The 24754-nt window shown below is 28.6% G+C and overlaps 1 protein-coding gene across 1 annotated transcript in view; it reads right to left on the bottom strand.

Annotated features, from left to right (window-relative positions):
- Window positions 1–24754, bottom strand: part of GAA1 (glycosylphosphatidylinositol anchor attachment 1) — a 39470-nt gene that overhangs the window by 7454 nt on the left and 7262 nt on the right. The window contains exons 2-8 of the mRNA XM_067286550.1: window positions 22003–22271; window positions 21644–21740; window positions 18946–19105; window positions 11441–11548; window positions 8155–8351; window positions 5238–5431; window positions 103–271 (exon numbers count right to left, since the gene is read on the bottom strand). Coding sequence (XP_067142651.1) covers window positions 103–271; window positions 5238–5431; window positions 8155–8351; window positions 11441–11548; window positions 18946–19105; window positions 21644–21740; window positions 22003–22259 — 1182 coding nt within the window. The 5' untranslated portion in view covers window positions 22260–22271. The remainder of the gene's footprint in view (window positions 1–102; window positions 272–5237; window positions 5432–8154; window positions 8352–11440; window positions 11549–18945; window positions 19106–21643; window positions 21741–22002; window positions 22272–24754) is intronic.

A 24754-nucleotide genomic window follows, 5' to 3' on the forward strand; every position in this document is an offset into this window, starting at 1 on the left:
AAAAAATTGGAAATTAAATACTTAAGAAAATTTTAATGAGAAAATTGAATAAGAATGACGTTTTTATATAATTTTTCTCACATAAAATGCATTTCATAATAATAATAAAAAGGATACTTTAAGCAAAACGGGAGCTGCTATAAGGCCAAATGGGGGCATGTATAGGCCAATTGATATATAACGACGAGTTGAAGGAAGTATGTAAAAGAAAAATGATTGATGAAATCTTTCAAGTAGGTTATTTAAACTCCGAAATATGCCTTCTAATACTCTGAAAATATACATGAATTTTTTATTACTAATTGTAAACATTACTGTTTAAACAATAATAAACTAATATTAATCTTTAAATATGAAATTATGTTAAAATATGAAGATAAGAATTAAACAATGACAAATAGTAGATCTTTAACTTTATAAATATTAAAATATACATACAAATAATTTTTATTGAAATGCTACAAGAGTTAGTTTTTAATCAGAAAAAATTTTGATAAAGGAATGCCATGGTTGAGCTACAATAGACTACTACAACAGAGTAGGGATTCTGGATCTAATCATATTGCATAGCATCTTAATAAACTATATTGTAACTCAGAACAAAGTTTTTATCTGTTGATTCTCCATATGCATAATGGTTACAAGGAGATTATAAGTATTTACTCCAGAATGTTAAATGTAATGATCCAAAACTGCTTTGATATTTGGAGAAGCGATCTTCAATATATTCTGTACAACAGATTTATGCCTCCACCTTCACTTCCAGTTACAAATCAACATTATTCACTATAGCTGTTGAACAACAGAAAGTGGAATTCCGAAGTTATCACTTTGCTCCTCTGTTTCATAGGTTGGGACTAAGAAATACTTTGAAACCAAAAATTGGTTAAAAATTTAAGATAGAAAAACACACATTAAAAAAGCAATTAATTTTTATTGAGTTTAAGTTCTGTGTAGTCATCTCTTTCATATACCCAGGTGATACTATATGCCTGTACTGTTCCACACTTTTTCTAACACTTGGCCAAGGAATATACAAGTATTGCAGATATCATGCTTCCAGGAAAAGTCTTAAAAAATCATCTGAAATGGTAATCACATCATCATTAAGTGAAAATACTATTAGACTTTTATACATTTTTCTTTGTCTGTAGGTGTTCAAACAATGTTGGACCATAAGAACATATATAACAGCCACAAGGAATATCTGAGGACAGAAGGTGAATTTATGGTATTTTGGAGAATAGTATCAGAAACCAAGACATGAATGGGATGAAGTGGGTATTGATACTAGCAAACTCAAATTTGCTAGTATCAATACTCACTTTGAAGTTCCAGAAAAATAGTTTTATAATAGCTTTAAAAGACCTTTCAATGCTTAGTAAGAGAATACAATACTTCCAAAATTTTGGAATTGAGTGCATTGTGATTCGTAGCTGATCTGTCTACCTTTTGTGTGTTCAAAGGGAATTGCAAAAAGCTTTTGTTATTCTTCCATCTAGTGTTCCAAATACTTTAAAAATAGTCTGACTTCAGGACTGCAAGTAAGCCTGAAAATAGTTGAAAAACTAACTAAATTCTTTAAAAGAAAACAAAAAGTAATCATATGGTAAACAATGGGTACATCCAGAGTAGTCAGTCAACAACTACATAGCAATTGACTATTATCATATCTACAACTTAAAATTGTTCAGCTATTGCTTTGATAATTGTTTGACATCATAATGTAAACAAATTATTCAGACTATATGATTTTTCAGACAATTGTAAGTATTGTTCCACAACTGTTCAACTGTTTTGTAGCTATTTAATGCATGGAACATGTACTGTACAATGTTCTGTTTCAATCAACTTGGCCTCAGTTGTTCTAGACTGAATATTACCACTAATTTCACATTAATATACTGCATTTAAAAGTATGTTAATTATATGTTTAATGTTTTCAGTCATTTATAAAGACCTTCAAAAAGAATAGTACATTATAAATATAAAACTTAATTTTTTACAAATTACCATACTAATGCAGAAATGTGCATGAAAAAGAAAACAACTGAGATATGATTTCTTATTTTTATGAAATAATATTTTAATTTATTTTATTACTTCCAATTCCCTCATTCCTTACAATCCTCCCACTAATTATTATTTGAACATAACTTTACAAGACAGTGTAAACAACATTTGAAGAATATAAGTGAAAATAAGAATGAACTAAACAAAGTAAATTTGTTTAGTTCATTCTTAAAGGCAAATCAAACAAATTTCTTCAAGAAAAAGTGAAAAAAATGTTATGAAATTTCCTTTCTTGTTAATCTTTTCTATAGTTGGACTGTTTGTTTACTGTTGGCTTTTTCCTCCTCCTCCTCTTGTACTTTAATACCTTGTAGCATTGCTTGGCAAACTTTGGCTACTTCTAAATCATTTTTTTCTAAAGCTATTTACTTTATTAGTTTCACCGAAAAGTTTTCACTTATCTCTTCTCTGCCTCCCAGTTTTTTGCTTCATTCAATTTTCTTAAAACAGTATATTGATAAACTTTATTTTCTGTACCTCTTCTTGTTTCTCTTCCATAAGTTTTTGCTGTTCTTCCTCTACTTTTTGGTTCTGAGTCATTTCTCTTTCCATTCTTTACTTCATCATATAAGCTATGCAAGATACGTAGACTGATCTTAATGCCATCACAGTTTCTCTGTAATTGGTAGATACTCAGGCTTATTACCATATTCCTTTAGTACATCCTGCACATACTGATGGTATCTTTATGGTGGGTAGTTGCTTGATGACACACTGGGTAATTTATCTATCATGTTTTAAAGCAAAGCTAGCTGCATTAGTTCTTCTTATTCTAAGAGCACGAGAGCAATGTAACATTTCATCAAATCAGTGAGATCAATTTCTAATATTTTTCCAAGCTGTAATTTGGCCTTTTTCAAATTCACTTAATTGTGTGTGTAAGATGGGCCAACAAAAAAAAAAAAAAAAGCTTTTATCTGGAAGTTCCACAGTAAAAAGTCATCCAAACGGTTGCTTTTGTCATTGGAATTGCATAATTTACAATGATAAATAAAAATGTCACATTATTTTGCAACACAAAATTTGAGATAATAAGGAGCTTAAGCTATATTTTTGGTTTACTGATTACTGAATTATGCATTTAATTTATGATTATATATTATAATAAAAAAAGTCCAAGCTCAAATAAGGAACTTTTTCAAACTGGCATATTTAAAATAAACCGATGGGATCATATCATTATAAAATGCCTTGTGTGCACCTGATCTGTTTTAAAGAAGTGTTATTTTGTATGCCTTTGCCGACGAAAGAGATGAGGTTCATACTCTTAAAGACAATTTATTGCAAAACAAAAGCCAGTGAAAATGCATTTGATTACACATTTGGAATTGATATTATATCTTTGCAATAATCAAATATACTAGTAATGAAAATGAATTTATCCTTATTCAAATAGATAATTAATAGATGCTATAATGCAAAAAGCCACTACTCAAGCAGTTACAAGTTGTTATAGTATAAAACAACTTTAACAAAATAAAATTTTGTTTACAATTTCTAGTTCATATTACATAGATGCTTCTATTTCTGTAAATTATGTAAGCTATGTCAATTTGTAACTAAACTTATAAGAAATAAAAAATTTGATTTATTAAGTTTAGTTAGAAATTGACATAGCTTACATAATTTACAGAAATAGAAGTATACATACATATAATATATATAATGTTTTTTGTTTTTTTAAAATAATAATATAGAGATCATTCTTTTGACAAAATTATGTATATTATTCAAGTTACATAACAATTTTGCTACTATTGAAAATTTTTCTGAAGATACATACTGTATAAAATAAGACAAAGTAAAGTACTTTATTTCAGACAAATGAAAAACTGGTTAATGTGAGCCTAGGTATACAAAATGGCGGCGCTTCCGGTCGCCATCTTGTTTGCACATGCAAATGTACAAACAAGATGGTGACCGTTAACAATAACCTAAACGTACCTATATTTAAACTTTTTTAAAACAAATTTGCTACTTACTTTTCCCCTGCTTTCCCCTTTACTTTTCCTACTCTTGGACTAGAAATGAAAAATAAAAAAGTCATCATACTACCTATAAATTCAATCTATGCATGGACGAAGTGAATTACGAGATTCTATACATCAGTGGTTCGAACAAAATTTGCCTGTACTGTACATAAATTTTACTCCTCTTAAGAACTGCAATCTTACGATTCACATCTCTCGCCTTTTCATCTACGATAGGCAGCGTCTCCATAGAGGGTGGCACCTGCAATCCATGGCCACCTAGCTTCCCATGTGTCATTCACATTGTCTTTCGGGTCAGAAATCACTTTTACATATCCTTGGTTATGACAAATTTAACACGTTTAACACACATTTACACACTTTTAAAACATTTACACACTATAAACGCACATTTAAACCATGTTTAACATGTTAATTACCATTGACAAACTTTCTTCCTGGATAACGTTAGACTAAGAGTAAATTGTACAAATTTTAAAAAAACACAGACACTTTTAAAAAAATTAACAACATGCATAATCTGTCTACATTGTAACCAAAATTCGAAATTCACATTATCCTGAACGGAATTTTTTGATGGATATTTGCATACGAAGGCATCATTACTATCAACGCCATCTACATTTCTTTTCTAAAAACACTTACTATTGAGGTTACCGGAAATGCCGCCATTTTGTATACCTAAGCTCACATTAACCAAAAAACTATTATTGCAAATTATTTAAATAGGATTACATTAATCAATTGTTAAATATTAGCACTAATTTAGGTTTGTTGAAAAATTCAAACTAGTATGATCATTAAATATCAGCAACAATTATATATATTCATATTTATTTAGAAAAATATGATCAAAATTATGCTTACAAATTTAGTATATTTATCATGTTTTAGCATATTTACTGTATATTAGATATTTTTGCATGATTAAAATTTTTCAAATAGATATAGATTAGATTAAATTTCAAATTATTCATGGAATATGGCCTAAATAAATATTCATTTGGGTTTTTGAAACAGATCAGGCTCTATTATGTAAATTCTACAATTAATCATTGATCTATTTAATAAAGATATTGTTAGAATAAATTAATCATTTAAAAGTAAAATATTGAATATCATGTTGCAAAAAATTTATTAATACTAAAATAAAAAAAATTAAAAAATATTTACCTTCCCATATGATTAAAAGTTATTAGAGTAGATCCATCTGTTTTCCCTTCAAGAGTTAATGCTTGAATTGTATAACGATGAAAGAGTCCATGACCCCCAGAAGGTAACCCTGTGCTCTGTGTAAGCATCATGGAAAGCATTGTTCTAAAAGATTTTTTCCACCCTTTCCATGTAATTGATTCTGGAGGATTACTCTATTAAAAGAAAATTTCTAAATAAATTAGAACAAAATGAATTAGCATTTCAATCAAATTCATTTAATTATATCTCTGATTACCAATATATTGATGAAAAATTTATTTCTATTAAATTTATTCAAGATATAATAGATTGAGTTTAAAATTCAAATAAGTAAACAGAAAACATTACACAGAATTAAGTGAATTCAATATGTTGCAATTTTTGCTTCAAACATCATTTAAACAGATAAAGAATCAAACTACTAAAAAAAAAAAAAGTACGATAAGTGAACAAAATTTAAAATGTATATATTCTCTGATAGATTTAGTAAGGGTAACAATTTGGAAATATAACATTTAGAAAAGTGTCTTATGAATGAAGTAAAAAATACTTTAAATATAAGAGAGAAAATCAAATTTTTTAAAAATTCTTTCATGACTTATAAGCACTAAAATCTTTTAACCTTGGATGAGTGGATTTACCAGTTTCTCCCTCTTCTCCCAGAGTGAGTTTGTTTTTAAAAGTTATAACATTTACCAATAAACTTAATAAAATCAGTAGAAAAAACATTGCTGTGTTGAATAACTTCAACAATTTGAAAGGAGACAGTGAGTGTGAATAACCACTATACATCATGTTTGTCTTTACACTAGAAAATGCTATACTAAATCTCTGAAACTTACAAAAACCACATGAAAAAAGTAGACATATGTTGCCAGCAATCTGTAAAGTTTCATGTTTGTCTGTAAATTTACAAGTGTACTATAATGAGATGAACTTGAAGAACATATGTACTGTACAGTACATGCTTACTCTGTAGAGTTCACCACATGTATTATGTATATTTACAGTACTGGATCAAAGAGTTAAAAAGCTTTTTTTTTTCTTTTTCCAATACATTCTTCTCTACTCTAAAAATTATTTTTGATTATTAGTAAAATATTACAAAATTGTAAACCAAATACAATAGGACAACTGTATCTACAGATGACATATTCCAAAGCCTACTGTGGATAGCAGTGAATTATCTATGAAACTCGTATTCAAGTTTGCATACAATGTAACAGATCAAAGGAAAATAAAAACATATGTACTATTACATAATTATCAATATTAAATGTTTATTTCAGGTAGCCAACTGTTAAAGGTTTTTTCATAGTAAATTTATTGTCCTGTATTAGGACAGATTCAGCTTCCTAACAAATCAGTCATTGTTCAAACTAAATTTAAACTTTCCAACTATTTTTGAAAATCAAACAATATTTTAGAACAAAAAAATGTGTAGTTTTAACTTGTAAAATAAACTCTATGCATGTGCAGCATTAACCTTGCTTCTCAGCAGCTAAGATATTAACTTTTCACTTTTCTTACATCAAACTGCTTCCTTTATTTTTCTGTCTTGTAAACATTTATCCATTTATCCATTTATTATTAATTATATCCTCCCAATTTCTTGCTTCCAGTATTCCCTTCCAACTGGTGTCCAGTTCTATTGAGTACTGCACATTAATGACGTCAATATGCTTTTTTTAATATGTTAAGGATTCTGCAGTAATGTTTTATTATGTTCTTAACTTCATATCAGCTTCTAAGTATTACTGGTTGTTTCCAACTTACTTCTACTTTTTCTACAGCCCATTGGGTTAAAATTGTCCTGTAATAATCTTCTAGAAATTTTAAAGATTAGAGACAGACTGGGATGCTATTAGGAGTATTAGAATAGTCATACACTATCTCAGAACAAGAAATAAAAATAATTAAACAATTAAAATAACTAAATAGGTTAATACATGTAATATATATTCTTAATTACTTGGCCTTTTGTTTTCATTATTACCTAATTTTCTAAAGATAAACTAGATATTAGTAAAGAAAACAAGCAATTATTTATTGTGACATCAAAATGCTGTACATAATCATGCTGATAATAAATCATTAAGTAAACTAGCAATATGCTAGCACTGAATTTTTGAAATAGTCACATAATTATGTATTTACTGTTACAGTTAAGAAAAATGTATTGTAGTATTTACATATGTGATAATTTTTTAGTATTTTAAATACTTTTAAATATTTGAGAATTATTTCAACATAAATTTGATAGAAAATTTGAATGTAACAAATATTAAATTCATTTTATTTTGTTTCAAATTATTATTATTATTTGAAACAAAATTATTATCATCTAACACTTACCGTATTTTATGGAATATAAGACACACCCTAAATAAACCCACAATTTTTAAGCAATTTTTAAAAAAATAACATTTTTACCATTTTTATTATTAGATTGCAAAGCCAGATTAAAAAAAAATTCTCAGTTTATAAAACTGAACTGACCTTTAAAATCCCTGAAAATCGTCATCTGAACTTTCTTCTTCTTCTTCCTCTTCGTCATCATCATTGTCCTCATCATATATAAGATGGTCTTCACTGCCATCAAGAATGTTACTTATGCCACACTTCTTGAAAGATTTAACAATAATGTCTTCTCTCACTCTAGACCATGACTGTTTTATCCACTGACACACTTGTTTGATTTTAAATCAAACACTGGACATTTTTATATTAATTTCGAGTATAAGATGCACCTGAATTTTGGAGGCAATTTTTCGAAGAAAAAAGTGCGTCTTATAGTCCGTAAAATACGGTACTATTTTTATGCTAGTCAAACACGTGAATCAATTTGATGCAATGCAATGTACTGTACAATATTATTTTTCATAAATGTACTTACTTGATCATGAAAAGTAACAGGTATAGATTCCCTAGAACAAAGTTCAACTGCAAGATTAACAAGATCTAAATTTGGCAATTGCCCATTTAAACCTTCTAATTTCAAGTCAAAATGAGATATTCTTTCTCCATGAATTTCTAAATTGATAGCTGCTTGTATGGAACCACTTTTTTCTTCTAAATATCCACAGTCAAGAACTAAATAGAAAAGAAATTATTTATAAAAGTTTCTTATTGATGAAACAAACTTTTATAATCAACAGTTATATTTCTATTCAATTTGTGTGCAATGGCACATTGGCCTGAAGTGGTGAATAAGATGCAAATTAATGCAACAAGTCTAACTAAAATGAATGTTTCCAATCAACTTATGCAAATTGGCAGAAAAACTGTTTTATTAGTCCATATACACAGATTGTGCTATCTGATACTATCATTATTTTATTCCTATCATGTCTAAAATATAGTTAGGCTCCAAAATTTCTGGCCTACCTTGTAGATTGAGATGAATGTCACAGTATATGTATAGATTTTTGTCGTAGAGCATAGCTCAACTGAAGTATTCTGTTTAGTAAAAATGCTTCCTTACAAATTACAAATGATTCTGCTTTTTTATTGTTTATGACAACAATGCATGGGGTGTGCATACATTTACTGTCACAGGTAAGGTAAAATATCCAGTTGTCACTATTTTTAAACTTAATAGAGGAAAGTCAACAAATAAAATAAAAGATTTTACCAAATGACAAACATTAAAAATGAAGAGAATCAAAAAGGAGGATATGTAAAGAAAAAACAAAGGACAAGAACATTTTTAAATATAATATTAAAAAAATATTAGTTTTAAAAAAGCTAATCTTAGAAAAATTTTAAAATTTTCATACATACATATTTTCATCTTTATTTGAAATGAAAAACAAAAGAAATAAGAAAATAGAAGAATGGAAAAGAGTTTAATTTGAAAAACAATGTAAGATTAGAACTGAAATTTAAAATACCATCAATCGTTGCAAGTAGACCAAAAACATAAACAATGCACAAATAATAGACATCTTTGGCTATACTGCTCAGTAGTCATATCAATCCAAATGAACTTCACTAATAACAAGCATTTAAACTCCTTTTTTAATGTTTACAATGCTTTTAAGACAATATTATAATTCAGCATTCAGAGAGATAATTATACCAGAATAGCACAAAAACAGAGTTGCTGAACATTACGTATTCCATGACATTTTGTATCGTATTTCTAGTTTGTTAATTTTATTAGTTCAAAACTTACTAAATTGAAAGTTGTAAGAAATTAATAAAATTGATTACTGAATCAATTTTAAAATCTGATTTCAAACTTATCGAGTATCGTAAGTCCCTACTTATGGCTTTCTATAAAATGCAAATTAAATTTAAATATAGCATAAGAATAAGAAAACTCTATGCATTTTCACTGATAGGAAGAAAAGAAAAACTATTGTATTCACATTAATTTGAAAGCTAAAAACTGTAAAATGGACCAAAACTTATATTTTATGTTTCAGAGTTGTATAAAAGCTGTTATGAATTTTTAATTTTATATGTTTGCTTGATGCAACTTATCCTCATTAAAAATCAGTGTGTCTATTGATACAGTAAATAAGGTCTTTTTTCCAGTTAAGTCGACAAAATTTCCATTGTATCAAAAGTGTGTGTACAACACAATAAGTTGTCAAATATAGTTATCACAGAACAGATGCAGAAATTATATTTGTGTGCACTCTGTAACAAGTTTACAAGGCAGCTAGTAGCAATACTGCTTTTGCTAAAATCTCAGTGAGGAATCACTAGCAGCAAGTAGATGGATGGATGACTTAGTGGTTCAGTCTACTGCCCTGGGGCATGGGATCAAATCCAGACAAAAACATCTGAAATTTTTCAAGGGTTGTCTATCTGAATATGTTTGGCCCCAACCCTCACTACCCAGCTGCCCCATTGTGACCTAGCAAAACTCATAATGGTTTGCTGAAAAAATCTTTCAACCCTTTGGGCATCAAAAAGGAGTTTAAAAAAAAAAAAAAATGTAGCAAGTAAACTTGTGTATAATACTCTTTCCAACCAAGGTGGTATTAATTCCTACCTCATTACAAAATCTTTGATTCTTACTGTACATAATGCAAATCAGTTGATGAGAGGAATATATTAGGAAACAAGAAAATTGAAACTACGTGAAGAAAGGAAAAGAAATCATAGGCTAGTGTCTTAGCTTGCAATTTCTGCAGCTTCAGTTAAGAAGCAAAAACTGTTCTTATATGTTGCAAGTACTATAGCTAGAACTGATAAAAAATGCAGCAGCTAAAAGAAAATCATGCAAATGATAACTGTCATAAGTCTCACCATTAAACTATTTTTAAATTGAGTAATTTAGAAATTGTAACTTCATGTTTAAGTGATATGTAAGTGCTTATGTTACTCTACTTACTGTAAAGCATAAACATTTAGCATAAATAATAAATAATTTAGCAATAATAAAACATGTTATAATAATATATTTGTTAACTGTTTGAATAAAAATGGTTGTTTAGAAAAAATCATCACATTACAAGTACTTGAGATGCTAGTTATGAAATCCAGTATGATACTTTTGGACAGGCTAAATTTATAGGCAGTAGTCAGGTGAAAGTCACACATTTTTAGTTTCAGTATTCAGTAGATACCATGAAAACAAACTTAAAATGTCAATTACTTCACTAACTCATCTTATTATGATTAAAAAAAAAATACAATTTCATTCCTTTTTTCTTATTAATTTACTAACTCATTTTTTCTTTGTAAAAATCTTATTATTTAATCTCAAACTTTATAGAATCTTAAGATCAAAGAAATATGATATTAAAATTCCCAAATTATGCCATTTTATAAAATAAAAATTGCTAATTTTCCTTCATAATTAAAATTTAAATATATGATGATGATAAATTTTTTCATATTGTTGTTTAAAAATATTAGTTCTGATGAAAATGTGAATCATAAATTTAAGTGAACAAAAACAACAGAGAAAATGTGCATATTTATTTTTGTAAATATTTTTATTGGTTTATATACTAATTATAACTAAGATCATCCAAATAAAAAATAATTCAGTTTCTTAGTTAAATTTAATTACAATGATTTATAATAATCCTAAAAATTATTAGAACACTAAGGATTTTTTTTTTTTTAAATATTATTTCAAAATTATATTTAGTTGATTGACAACATAGAAGTAGAAGGTGCATATGTGTATTCAACAAAATAAATTTTATTTAAAAACTTACTATTTGGATCACTTTGAGTCTCATGATAAGCATCTAACCAAGCTTGAAATCCAACCATTTCATGTTCAGTTATCAGAAATATGATATCCTTTGCCCAATAAGTATGACCTGAAATATTTAATCAACAGAACATTTTAACATAAAATTATCAGGTTTCAAACTTGAACAAAACCGAACTATTTTAACTTGGTTTTACTAAAATCAAACCTAAATTATATACAAAAAAATATTCTCAAACCATATCCATAACTGAAAGTAATTCTAAAAGTGTAAAATACTTTTAAATTTAAATGAAATCATCTGCTAGAAAGTTATCAGAATTTAATTTTATATTACATTTAATAACATAAATGCTATCTGTTACAATTTACTATACTAAAAGCAGCAAAAATTAAAACCATAATTTTTTCCACATCTCACATATAAAAATGCAAGGTGCTAGTAGGAAATGAGAAGTTTAAGAATAATAATAATTATTATTATATTTAAAAACTTTATGGTAAAAAGATATAACAATTATTCTAATATATATACTGAAAAGACATGGCACTCATAAATGGAATAGTAATGTTGGTATTAATACATTTTATTAACTGACAGCAATATTACTGCCATGTAGTAAATTAAACACTCTAACTTGATTATTTTTCCTTGGAAAAAATATATGTATTATTATTTGTATGCATGTATGATTTTAATGCATGTTTTAGTGCTATGCTGGATCAAAGTCATGGTATAACTACAGATGTAGTATAACATAGTATAACTACTTCACGTGATCTTTGTGTATGTACTATTGCAGCAACAGTTCTAAGCTTCAATTCATCAAGTCACAGGAGTCTTGTAAACGATGTCCTTCACATATTTGCATGGGAAGAAATCATATGATGTAATATTGGGTGAGCACAAAATCCACAGAATTAGTTCACCATGCCCAAGAAAATGAATGCAAAGAAATTCTTAGACAATAAAAGCCCAAAGTAGCAGTCACTATCTTATAATACCACATTTAGCTGACCTGGGATAACCAATATTACTGTAACATGTCTGGTCACCACTGTCACTGTTTTTTCTGGAAAGTAAAAAGGGCCAAAACTTCCAAGCATAACAAAGTACACTAAAATTCATCTTTGGCCAATCTCTTTCAATTTCTCAAATGATGTGAAGATTTCTTGATCCGAATATTCTGCAGTTATGATGATTTACCCTCACTGATAAACAAAGCATTTCTTCATTACTAAATCTCCATCTTCATAGATAATTTTTATCAGCTTTAATTTTTAACATAATGTCTTGAATAAATTAGAAACAAGTCTTATTTTCCAGCTGTAAAACCTGTATGATTGCAGTTTATAGACATGGAGGCAAAGACAGTTACCCTCCAAACAGTCATTTACGTATAAATATCTTGAGACCTCACCTGATGATGTGAGAAACAAACTGTCAAACCAACAACAGATGGGTATATCACCCAGATTCCTCTGCTTGGAACTGGGGAGACAGAAATAGGGTGCTGTAGAATATAATTGTTGTATTCCAGTTGTACATCATGGGGGAGAAAGAGGAAGTAACACTGATCGAAGTTTTTGTGGTCACCCAACACCAGGTAAGGTGAAAAAGCAAACACTTCCTTGGAGGAAGTTGTAGTTGGAACCTTACAGGTGCAGCTGCAAATATGGCTGCCCAAAAATGTGTTTTTCTTCTCTGAAAGGGAAGAAAAACACATTTTCTGAGATTTACAAGACAACTGTTCGAGTAGTATAATCCTATCTTCAAGGACAGTGTCCATATCAGTGGAGATAGAGGGTGGTCAACACCCCCATGGTCCTAATAACAGCTTGGGGACCAGGAAACCAACAGTTCAAACCAACCAGAAGTTGGAATTTTGTGGTAAAATTGTATAAAAGCCCAGGTTTTCAAGGACACAGAGTGGTCAACATCGATAGATCATCCTCCCAAGGTTGAACCAGAAGATTGTCCTCAACGTGATCATGATCATGAAAAAATAAACTGTCTCTCGTGGTTGCAAGTGAAAGATCATCCTCCAGTGGTGTTTCTGAGAATGTCTTCACCTGGTCTCCTTGACATTCTTAAAACATGTTTTGATGGCAGCAACAAGTTCTTTGTGTCAAAAGTCTCCACTGTACCTATTGTAAGCATGACCTTATTGTTTCATTAAATATGAGTGTCACTGTCAATCCTTGTCAGTGCAAATCTGTGTCCAGTACCATTACCCTCCCTATGATCTAACTTCCAATGTCATCCTAACAGATCGTGGGAAAGGTGAGTACACCTGTCTTTTACTACAAGACAGAGAACCATTTGGCACAAAGACTTTACAGTGGGTCAAGAAACCTTACACATTTTACAAAAGTTTATTTTACACTAATTTGCTTTTATGAAAGGTCTATCTATATTAGTACCTGGGGCGGCGCTGTACCAATGTGGTTTAATGGTGGAATTTTGTGCTCTTCATTTTTTCAATGTTTTTTCGTGGATTTTTATTGTTTGCCTATAGTGTTATAAATTTTTGGATTCCGTTTCATTTCCGGATCATGAAAATGTCAAATTTATAAAAATCAGACCATTTTGTGAGAATCTGTGCAAGTTTGAAAATTTGGGATATTCTAATTCGATTATCCGAATTTGTGGAATGGTCAACCGGACTTGATAACGGAATCTGACTCGCACATAATAAGTGAGTACAACTTCAGAAATTTTGGGGTTACTGGCCCAGTAGTTTATGAGATATGAATCACTTCCGGTTAATTTTTGACAAGACATGACTCTCTTCCGGTGGGATATTTTAAAAAAATATTCGGGCAGTTCTTAGAAGATAATAAATATGATTTTTTCTGAAAATTTCATCCATTTATCTTCAATAGTTTTTAAATTATTCACATTCTACTAAATCAACATTCTTCAACATTCACAGTCTCCATAGTAACGGTCATAGTAACCTCTTCTGGAAACTTCTAGAACTTTTACCGGAAGTTTTATTCTTTCTTTTTTTTTTCGTTTGTATTAATAATTTCCTGGGCATATCATATATTTTTAGATTTGTCTCAAGTAGAAAAAGACATTGCTGATAATTTTAAGATAGTAAATTTAATATTTTAGACAAAATTAATTTTTATAGTTTAATATGGATGCAGAAATAAAAATTTTTCATGATACTGCCTATGGCATTGTTCATGAAATTAAGAAATATTCCCAGCATAATCGAAATGCTAAATTTGGAGTTGATTGTCATCTCACATACATATTGACACAGTTTACAAGAGTTATTGAATTAGCCGAAACTACATTAAAGAAAAATAATTTAATTGAACGAGCACTTTCAAAATTTGTTACTAAAGAGGATTTAAATGAATTTAAAGTTACTCAAATTAATGAATCTAAAGAAACTTTATTGGATATACAACACACAGTACATAATCATAAGGAAACCTCTTCCAATGATCCAGCTAGCGTAAAAGTTTCTTGCACTTCAAGCTATAGAGATACCCTTTTAAAGGGAATAAAATCAACCTCAGTTACAAATGACTCACCTGCACCAGAGTATACAGTATTGGTATTTAGCGACAAACAAGGAGCTACGAGTGAGGAAACTAAATCTCATTTAACTAATAATGTACAACCAGATAAATTGGGAATAGGTATATGCCGTATAAGAAAAATAAGAAATGGAGGACTTGCAATTGATTTGAATCATAAGAGTGATGCTAACTATTTTAAGGAGAATGTTGAACAGATACCGGGCTTAATTTCAAAACTACCGAAAAAGAGACTCCCACTAATCAAAATTGCTTCAGTCCCCAAAGATATCAATAAAGAGGACCTCATTGAGGATATTTTTGAACAAAATGGGCACCTTTTAGGATCCGATTTCACAGAACGCACTTTCCCTGAAAATGCTCATATTAGGTTTTCACTTAATGAAAAGAATCAAGATCACATCTCCTGGATTCTTGAGGTAACTCCTATGGTTAGAGAAAAAATGGTAAAAGCGGGAAAGATCCACCTCCTTTGGACGACCTGCCAAGTTTTTGACTTTTTCCCCATTATTCAGTGTTATCGCTGTTTATCTTTTGGACACTTTGCAAAAAACTGTACTTCTACAGATAATGTGTGTAGTCACTGCGGTGAGCTTCATCTATACAAAAACTGTCCCAACATACTTTGTCCACCAAAGTGTACCAATTGTTCACGTGAAAATAAAACTGATACTTGTCACAATACAATGGACAAAACTTGCCCAGTATTTCTTAAGGAAAAAACCAAATTACAACTAAAGACTGACTATGCCATTGTAACAGAGAGAAAATCCGCCTTGTTTACAGGACTATAATATTTTGGATGCATTATTTTGTAATGTTATCCTCTTATTGGTAAGTTGTTAATTACTCTGAAAATAATGAGTCTTAAGAATCTGTTTACTGAGTGCATGTTTCATCAATATGTTAACACTTATTTTCTCTTAGTTGATGTATGCAACTTACCAAGATATGTATATAATTGTATATAGTTAGTTTTTCTCTTCTAAATATTATATCATCTTAAAATTGTTCGTGCTATGTTTGTTATTGTCTGTGCTCTGTGCTCTGTGTTTTTTTTTTTTTTTTTTTTTTTTTTTTTGTCTACATGTCACTATATTTGTAGTTGATGTTATGCTTTATTCTGGTTAAATAATTTACATATCTGTAACTCATATATTTATTGTAACTCTGTTATATTTCATCCGGTTATGTATTACGGCACCGGTTATGTACCTTTGGTATCTTTTTAATTAAATAACTGAACTGAACTGAACTGAACTATATTAGTACCTGTTTTTGCTAACCAAAAGAAATCTAAACTTTATTTTCACTTTTATGAAAAAAAATGCAAAAAAGCAAAAATTGCATTTAACATTTGGTATGCAGTGAGTTATTTTAGAATATTGTGCTCTCCGAAAAGCAAGACGTGTCTCCAAGCTTGTTCCCTGGAAACCTACATTCAGCATCAAATTGCCATACCTTTGAACTGAGTTTGAATCATAATCCTGAAAGATTAAAATCCTGAAATGCCTAAAATATCAATTCCTAATGAAAAATTTGCAGTCTGTATATGACTGCATGCAGAATGGATTTCTGCATACCTAAAACAACGTAGAAGCATGACACAACATGAAAAAATTATTAGGGAATGCTCACTCTGGTGTATATCAAATCATTGAAGAATTTCAAAAAGTGCAATACTATGTAGAAAATGAATATGAGCATATTCTCTGAAGAAAACCATGCCCTAAAAGGAAAAAAAGCAGATACTCTTTGCAAAACAAGACTTCAAAATATAGTTAATGATTGTGAAAGTCAGTCAACTCTTATAGACTACCTCTGTGAAACTAATCTTTCCATGTAATATGCTTTTTCATATGTTGATATTTTTATTTTTCTTCCCCACTATTTAAAGTGTTCAGCTTTGATTTTTATAATTTGTAATTCTATATATTTGATTTTAGCTACTATGTATTAATGTAATAATACTCAATATATGTGTATAATACACATATATTGAGTATTAACTATTACTGTTATTAAATATTTTATTGTATAAAAGGGGCTATGAAGTGTTCTCTCATGTGTTTATACATTTCTCAAATAAATTTTGTTTAAAAATGTAAATAAATGTCTTTTTTTATTTATTTTTATTTTATTTTAATTACAATTGGAAAAATCTGAGTAAGACAAAAGATTTATAACCTCTGCATAACAATAAACCCTGTGACAATAAAATAAACAACAAATAAGACAAAAGCTAAAAATATATTAGTATCACATTTTAAAAAAATGAGAAAATTGAAAAGAAAAAAATTAAAAATTATACAGAACTCTTTTGCAAATATTTTTAAAATGAGTAAAATTTTCATCAAATATATTTTCAAGGTTTGTCATATTTTTAGAAATACGATAAAAAAACAATCTTTGGGAAATGGACAATCTAAAAAAAGAAGTAAATATACACAAAGTGTTAGGTTACATTGTGGAGTTTTCAGAAAAAGCCAATTGGACTCTATAAACTGTTAAAATATTTAAAATATAAAAGCTGATTGAAATATTTTATTTGTTCTGTAAAAGAAGGTAACTCATCTGGACCTGGTGATGCTTGATGATTAAATTTAGTTTTAAAGATTTATTATTATTATTATCATCATCATTTTTCCCAGAATTATACTTTTGAGATTTTTAATCTTTTAGAATTATGATTTTTCGAGATTTCAACCTTTGGGATTAGTGTTCGGGATTATGACCAGTACCACTTTGAATTGTGTGTGTGAACAGCTGTGCTTTATGTCAGTTTATTTTTTGCATCCGTTAGCAAATGCAAAGTGAGAAAATGGAAAGTGTATTTATTGTGTGAGTGAATTGATGGTATAAAAATAAAAGTCTGAAGTTCCATTAAGTTATCTTTTCTTAAGAAAAAATCAGCCAGTCTCTTCAACAAGCTGAAACAGAAAGAATAGATGATAGTGATGAAAGTATTGCAAAAGTGGAATTTAAAGGAAGTCTTGGTGGTTTGATCAAATTTTAAGACAAGGGCAATTTCATAGATTAGAGCTTACTTACTGGAGTACTTCTGGTGTAGTTTCATTAACTATACTATACTTACATTTCTACTTCTTATTTTTATTAGGCTGTGTATTTATCATTCCTGCTTTTACTATGTATTAGTATTACTTTAGGTTTTATGTGTTATTTGTTATAATTTATTAAGTTAATTTTGAAATGGTCAAAAATTTTCCCTTATAAAATAATGGTGATTGCTGCTTCACCTTATGCCATTCTGACTTACAAAAGGTTTCACAGGAATGCTCTACTCTTGGATAGCAGAGGAACCTGTATACCTAAGTGCAAAGAAACTTGTTTAGTTGATTTCTGTGGGATTTGAGAAAATGTTTCCTGAATTCAATCAACATCTTTATGCAAAGTGCTGTCTTCCCACTCCTTTTTGGTGCTGAAATTGCTTCAACAAATGTCAGAAGGAATTATCTGAAGTCAGATCTTTGTCCACATTGAGTTCTGTAACAACATTGTGTTGAGATAACAGACTTTGTTTTGAAAAAATGAAAGTATGCAAATTGCTTTCTCTTGAACAGTTTCCCATTCTGAAGCAGGATATTATATCAGACTTCAAAAAGGCAACTGTACCAGACATCAATCCAGCAAAGTAATATTGCCAAATAAATTTTTTTTTTTCAGTTACACTTTCATATTCCGTTAGCAATTTTATTTTGTTGTTTTCAGTTGGAAAATTATAGGATATAGAAACTGTGATAATAATTTAGAATCATCATGCATTACAAAGAAAATAGAGCATAGTCAAGGTTTAAAAATTAATACTTTCATACAAAATAGATCATCAGTTCATATGTCAATCTAGTTCAGTTATACTTTGCATTAATTTAAAAATTTTGAATTGTTTAACATTTATGCAATATGTTATTATAAACATTAATTACTTACGTTGAAAAAATTTTGCTAGTGATATCATCAGTGCAATACCAGGTAATGTAGTGAGATGAATACTATCATAAGCTCTATATGGTGTAGAAAATACTACTGCTTCAGTGCTTGCTGCTCTTGGAGCTCTAAGAATAGCATACAAATTTTTTCCAGTGTAATTCTGAAAGAAATCATTACTTCATTAATAAATACTTACAGTATTGTTATAGTGAACTGATATCATTATGCACATAGTATCAAATGAACAGAATCCACATATTAAACTACAGGGTGGATGGAGAATAACTAGGCATTGAGAAAATGATATAATTTTTGTAATAATATAATTTTTACTTGTGTAAATATAATTTTTGTAATAATAATAATAATAATAATAATACAATCATAATAAAATTTATGTGTACACATACTTTAATCAAAGGAATTTTATAATTCCTGTATCAGTTTGTAAGAAGTGACCAAGAGAAAACACACACACACACACAATGGCAAAAAGATGGACAACTGCTTATCTGTTCAGGAGTAAATATAGATAGCTGAATGTTATGAGGTGTGAAAATCAATAGTTACTATGCATAAATCATAATGTAGTAAAGAAACATCATACTACAATCTTCTGTCTGGAAATAATCGAGAATTGTTGTTTGAAACTAATGACCACAGGTTTGGTTGTGGACATACAGAGAAGTGGCTGTCCATCCACATCATGATCCTGTCATTTGAGGAAGTTGGTGGATGGCACAGATGCTTATATTGAATTTTAAGGTATGCATACATATTTCCATTAAGATACACATCAAATAATTTTCATCATCTTTGCATTAGAAATGTAGAAATTATAGCAATTTCTCAATGCCTACTTATTTTCCACTCCATATATTCAACAAATATTTGTTAATTTTGAAAACATTTTATGTTAATGATTCCAATGAAAAAGCTTATTTTGTATTTCATTTTTAAAAATTTCTGACTGCTTGTTTTGACATAATTGCATTTGATGTGAGAGAAATTTGTAAAATTCTAAAAAGTCATCTTTGTTCCAAAACTAAATTCCTGAAGAGGAGATATTTGTAAATGTTGATAATGTTAGAATTTTATTTATTTGTTTATTAAAGTATGCACTAATTAATACTAAATACTGGATTAATTATCTTAATAAAAACAATAAAGCTTTAAAAATCAAGATCATGGCAGTGACTCCTAGCCTAATGAAAAAGACTGACTATATATACAGAAATCAGAATTGCCAATTTTCAGGGGTTGCTTTCTCTGTCCTCCAAAGGCCTATAGTAATTCTGAATAACTCATTCAAAAAAATACTTGTTTTCTTAGAAAGTGTGTAAAATTTCGGATTTTTCCATAAAGGGATTGCTGAAATATAAGCAATTGAAAAATGCAAAAATCACCAAAAAGCTATATTTTCTTTTCTTCATCCAGCACTGCAGACCCTCCTAGAGAAAAAAGTACCAGGTGTAGAAAGCTCAAATCTTAAACTTAAGCCTTTCTCATTATGAGTGAAGTGCTGGTGAAACTTCTGAGTTGATAGGTCAAAGTTCACAGTGGTTTCCCCATAACTATTTTACTTTTATTGCTTAATTTCATACTTATAAGGATAATAAAATTGCATGGAAATGGATGATTCTCATTCAAAATGTTATCCAGAATAACAAAAGCTCAAATTTATGCAAATTAAACTTTTTACAATGATTTTACTAACATTGTATTGAAAGTGTTCAGTCTGAGACCTTTGTGTTGTGGAGCACCGACAGTTATGTCAGTTTTATGTCATGACATAATAATGCAATCATTAAGCAGAAAACTATTGATGTCCAAACAAAAACATCTGAGATATAAAAAAATAGCTCCAAGTAAAAAATTATGACAATTTGGATGACAATCAGATTTTTTTCTTAGGCATTTGCTTTGATAAAGATAAGATTGGCATTTCGAAGCAGTACTCACAAGATCTTTGTGTGTATTAATGTTTTTTAATATTTTAATTTTGCTTCAAAACACCAAGCTTATCTTTGCCAAAGAAAAACTCCTAAGAAAGTAATTTTTTACTTGGCATTATTATTTTACATCTCAGATATTTTTGTTTGGATAAATTTTATTTCCAAAAGTCAAATATTTAATTATAGAGTTTGGTATTATAATTAGATAGATGAATGTAAAATTTTAACTGTGTTGTCAATTATGGCATTGGCATCATCACCAGAGAACCTTTTTATCCATTTTGCATTTTTTTGCAGAGACACAACCTCAAATAAAAGGTTGACTCTGTAAGTGAAAATTCTTTTGAACTGTCACTGGTAATTATGAACAACAACAAATGAAGACAATTTTGTAGCTTCAATGTATTTATACTTTATATTTTAATGTAAATGTCAGCCAGTTTTTAATTTTAATAAATTATTATTACTTAGTTTTAATTGTAATTTTTAATTTTTCTTTGTAATAAAACAAAATAATAATTCAATAACTCAAGATTTAATTTGAAAATTGATATTCAGACAAATACAATTAGAATAAATAAAAATATTTAACAAAGCTTTAATATTAAACATCAGCTATGAATACATGGAATTGTTATATATTTGTGATATATTTTAAATAATAATTCAAATTTATAAAATAGTTAAAGAATTACTAAATTTACTATTTTTTATACAAATATCAATAGAAATTTAATACTTACTGGTCTAGTACCAAACGGATAATGAAGAGTAAAGTTATGGGTGTAAACATCCAAACCTAACTGACGAAACTGTCCTTGCAACCAGGCATACGGTAAACTAAATTTAAAAATTTTTTTAATTTAAAATCTTTCATATATCTCCATTTAATTATAACTGCTATTAGATAATATAAATCATAGATCATAAATTAACTATAAGATTTATAAAAAACTTAATGAAAACAAAAAAAATTCTAGTCTTCACATCATTGGAACTCAATGTTACAATGTGAAGACTTTTTCATTTTTGTTGTGTCTTCCATTTACAAAGTTTTATGTAATTTACATCCTAGTTTTATTACTTATACAAAATTAGTTACCTAGAATGAGTTTTTGCTTCTTCTTGTAAACTCTCATGCAATATATTTGCTGCTCCTCCTTGACTATACTCTCTTTGAACAAGTCCTGGAAGTAATGCATTTTCAGAGAAGTATGTCTTATTATTAGATGGTTCCCAAGCTAATAAACCAAACCATATAATGCCAGATACATAACAAAGAAAGCATATTTTGTTACAATGCTTCATTAACACTGAAGCTAGCTTCCCATGACCTCTTGTGTCTGTTAGTAAACCCATTTAAATTCTTAGCTGAAAATATATAGAATTATATTTTAAATTAATATTATGTAAAATACATAAATATTTCCAAAAATTTATTTACATTTAATTCAAAAAATATTAAATTTCTTTAAATATATCATAAAATCATTTTCTCAATATTAAAATTTCCAATGCCAAACGATTGCTGTATGGCAATCATTTGGCATTGATGGTTAACAATATCAGGTTTCAAGATGTTTACATAAATAGTTTCAACATTCTTTAATTACATACTACAGATATAATTAAAATTACTTGAGTAAACTTGAAATGGAACTTAAAATATAAATTATGTTTACTGATTTTCAATGTTTTTATAATTAAGAAAATACATATGCTTTATTTTTAGTTGGATAATCATATAATCTTTGTTTATTTAATTTTTCTTATAACAATATAAAAAATAATAATAATTTTGGGATTTTTCTGTTAAATTCCTTTTAGACAGAGCAAAATATCCATTAATGTTTTTAACATTTTTGCTAAATATTTTATTTACTTGGATAGCAAATATGTAGAAGTTTTAAAATATTTAAAAAGCAAAGACAAAACAATCTGTGTTAAGTTTGATGACGACGGATGAATTTAAAATTAACTTGTGAATTATTTTTACAAAGAGAACATCAATCAGTTTTAAGCTAAAATACAAGATTAGATTATAAAGTAGACAGCAAAAATCCAAAATTTACAACAAAACTTAATATACAAATACAATACATAAATTTTACAGAGAAACTGAACATATACAAAAAATATAGAAATATATTACACAAAACGATAACATTATATATTTAACCAAAATATAAATATATATATAAAAAGAAAACAAATGTGGGGAGAACTATCCGAACAAAGAATACTATATAAGTAAAAAAGCAATCACACCTACCTAAAAAAGAAAAGCAAAAAAGTTAAGCAGTCACGTCTAACAGCGGATAGACTCCCAAAAATCCCTTGCAACGAACACACTTTAAAGGAAAGAAGCGAATGCCACCTTTCGGTCAAATCAAATATTTTAATATGCAAATTAACACAAAATATACGCCAAACTTCGTACAAAAGGTACACTGAAACAATAAAACAATAATAGATTACCTAAAAAATAATTTAATTTTTTGAACAAAATTAATTAAATCAAAATTACATTCATTACCAATAAGGGCCAAAAACTTATCAAACTGAATACTAGGAATACCAAAAATACTTTCACGTATTTTTTCAAAGTTTGTACATCTAGCTATCACGTGAAAAGCATCCAATGGCAGATCGCCCTGACAATAAATGCAAATTTCTCTGCGATGGTTCTGTAAAAAATTAAGGGAATTACATCTGATTTGCATTATCGTGGAGCAAATATTAAAAGAGAGATTATTGTTATAAATCAAACAGTCGAAGAAAGATTTGTTTAAGTGCTTATACCAAACATTATAAGAACTTACATTAATACGACGATTTAAATCAAAGATAAAGTTGTCAAAATAATTTAATTTCAAAGTAGCGCAACAGTGATAATTATTTAGCAATTCATCAAAATTAATACCATTCTCAGCACAAATTTTCCTTAAACCTTTGGACCACAGCAGATCCCTATTATTTAACACATAACCTAAACACGTTCTACTCCATCGCTTTTCATCCAAATCAATAGTCCTAAAGATCCAATTCAAACACTTATTTAATATTGTAAAAGACAAAGGTAATAGCGAACATTCCATAAAAATCAAATATCTTGGGGTACAACGAGGCAAACCAAATAATCTTTTAATAAAATTAGCCAGGACCGGATCCAACTCATCAGATTGATAACCCCAAACCTCGGCAGCATATAACAAAGATGATGTGACAATCGAGTTAAAAATCTTTAAACAATCTTTTAAATTACGTAGTTTAGCCGACCTACACATCTGAATAACTCTATCAGTTTTAATAAAAGCATTCCTTTTCACAATCTGAATATGGGATTTATAATTTCCGTTAAATTTAAATACAACACCCAAATATTTATATTGAGAAACTACCTGAATCACATCGTTTCTAAACCACCATTTGTCCGACTTAGCAAGTTTACCACCGTTACGAAAAACAACAACTTTAGATTTCATAAGATTCAAACTCATGTTATTTTCTAAAAGATATTTGTCCAAAATATTAATAAATCCTTGTAAACCTCTAACAGAGTCGGCTATCAAGACTATGTCATCTGCGTAAGCCAATATTTTGATACCAATGCCATTCACCTCTATACCTTCATAGTCAGAATTAGTTATTTGTTCAATTAAATCATTTAAATATATACTAAACAATACCGGACTTAAAACAGCCCTGTCTAACCCCAGTAGCAGTAAAAAAAGACCTAGAACAAAGACGACCCCATTTAATCTTTACATTAGACTCACTATATAATTCTGTAAGTAAAGAAACAAATTTAAAACTAATGCCATATTTCAAAAGTTTTTTCCACATTAAATTTC

The sequence above is a fragment of the Centruroides vittatus genome, unplaced genomic scaffold, assembly GCF_030686945.1.
Source record: "Centruroides vittatus isolate TY-2023 unplaced genomic scaffold, ASM3068694v2 scaffold_373, whole genome shotgun sequence".
Taxonomy (NCBI): domain Eukaryota; kingdom Metazoa; phylum Arthropoda; class Arachnida; order Scorpiones; family Buthidae; genus Centruroides; species Centruroides vittatus.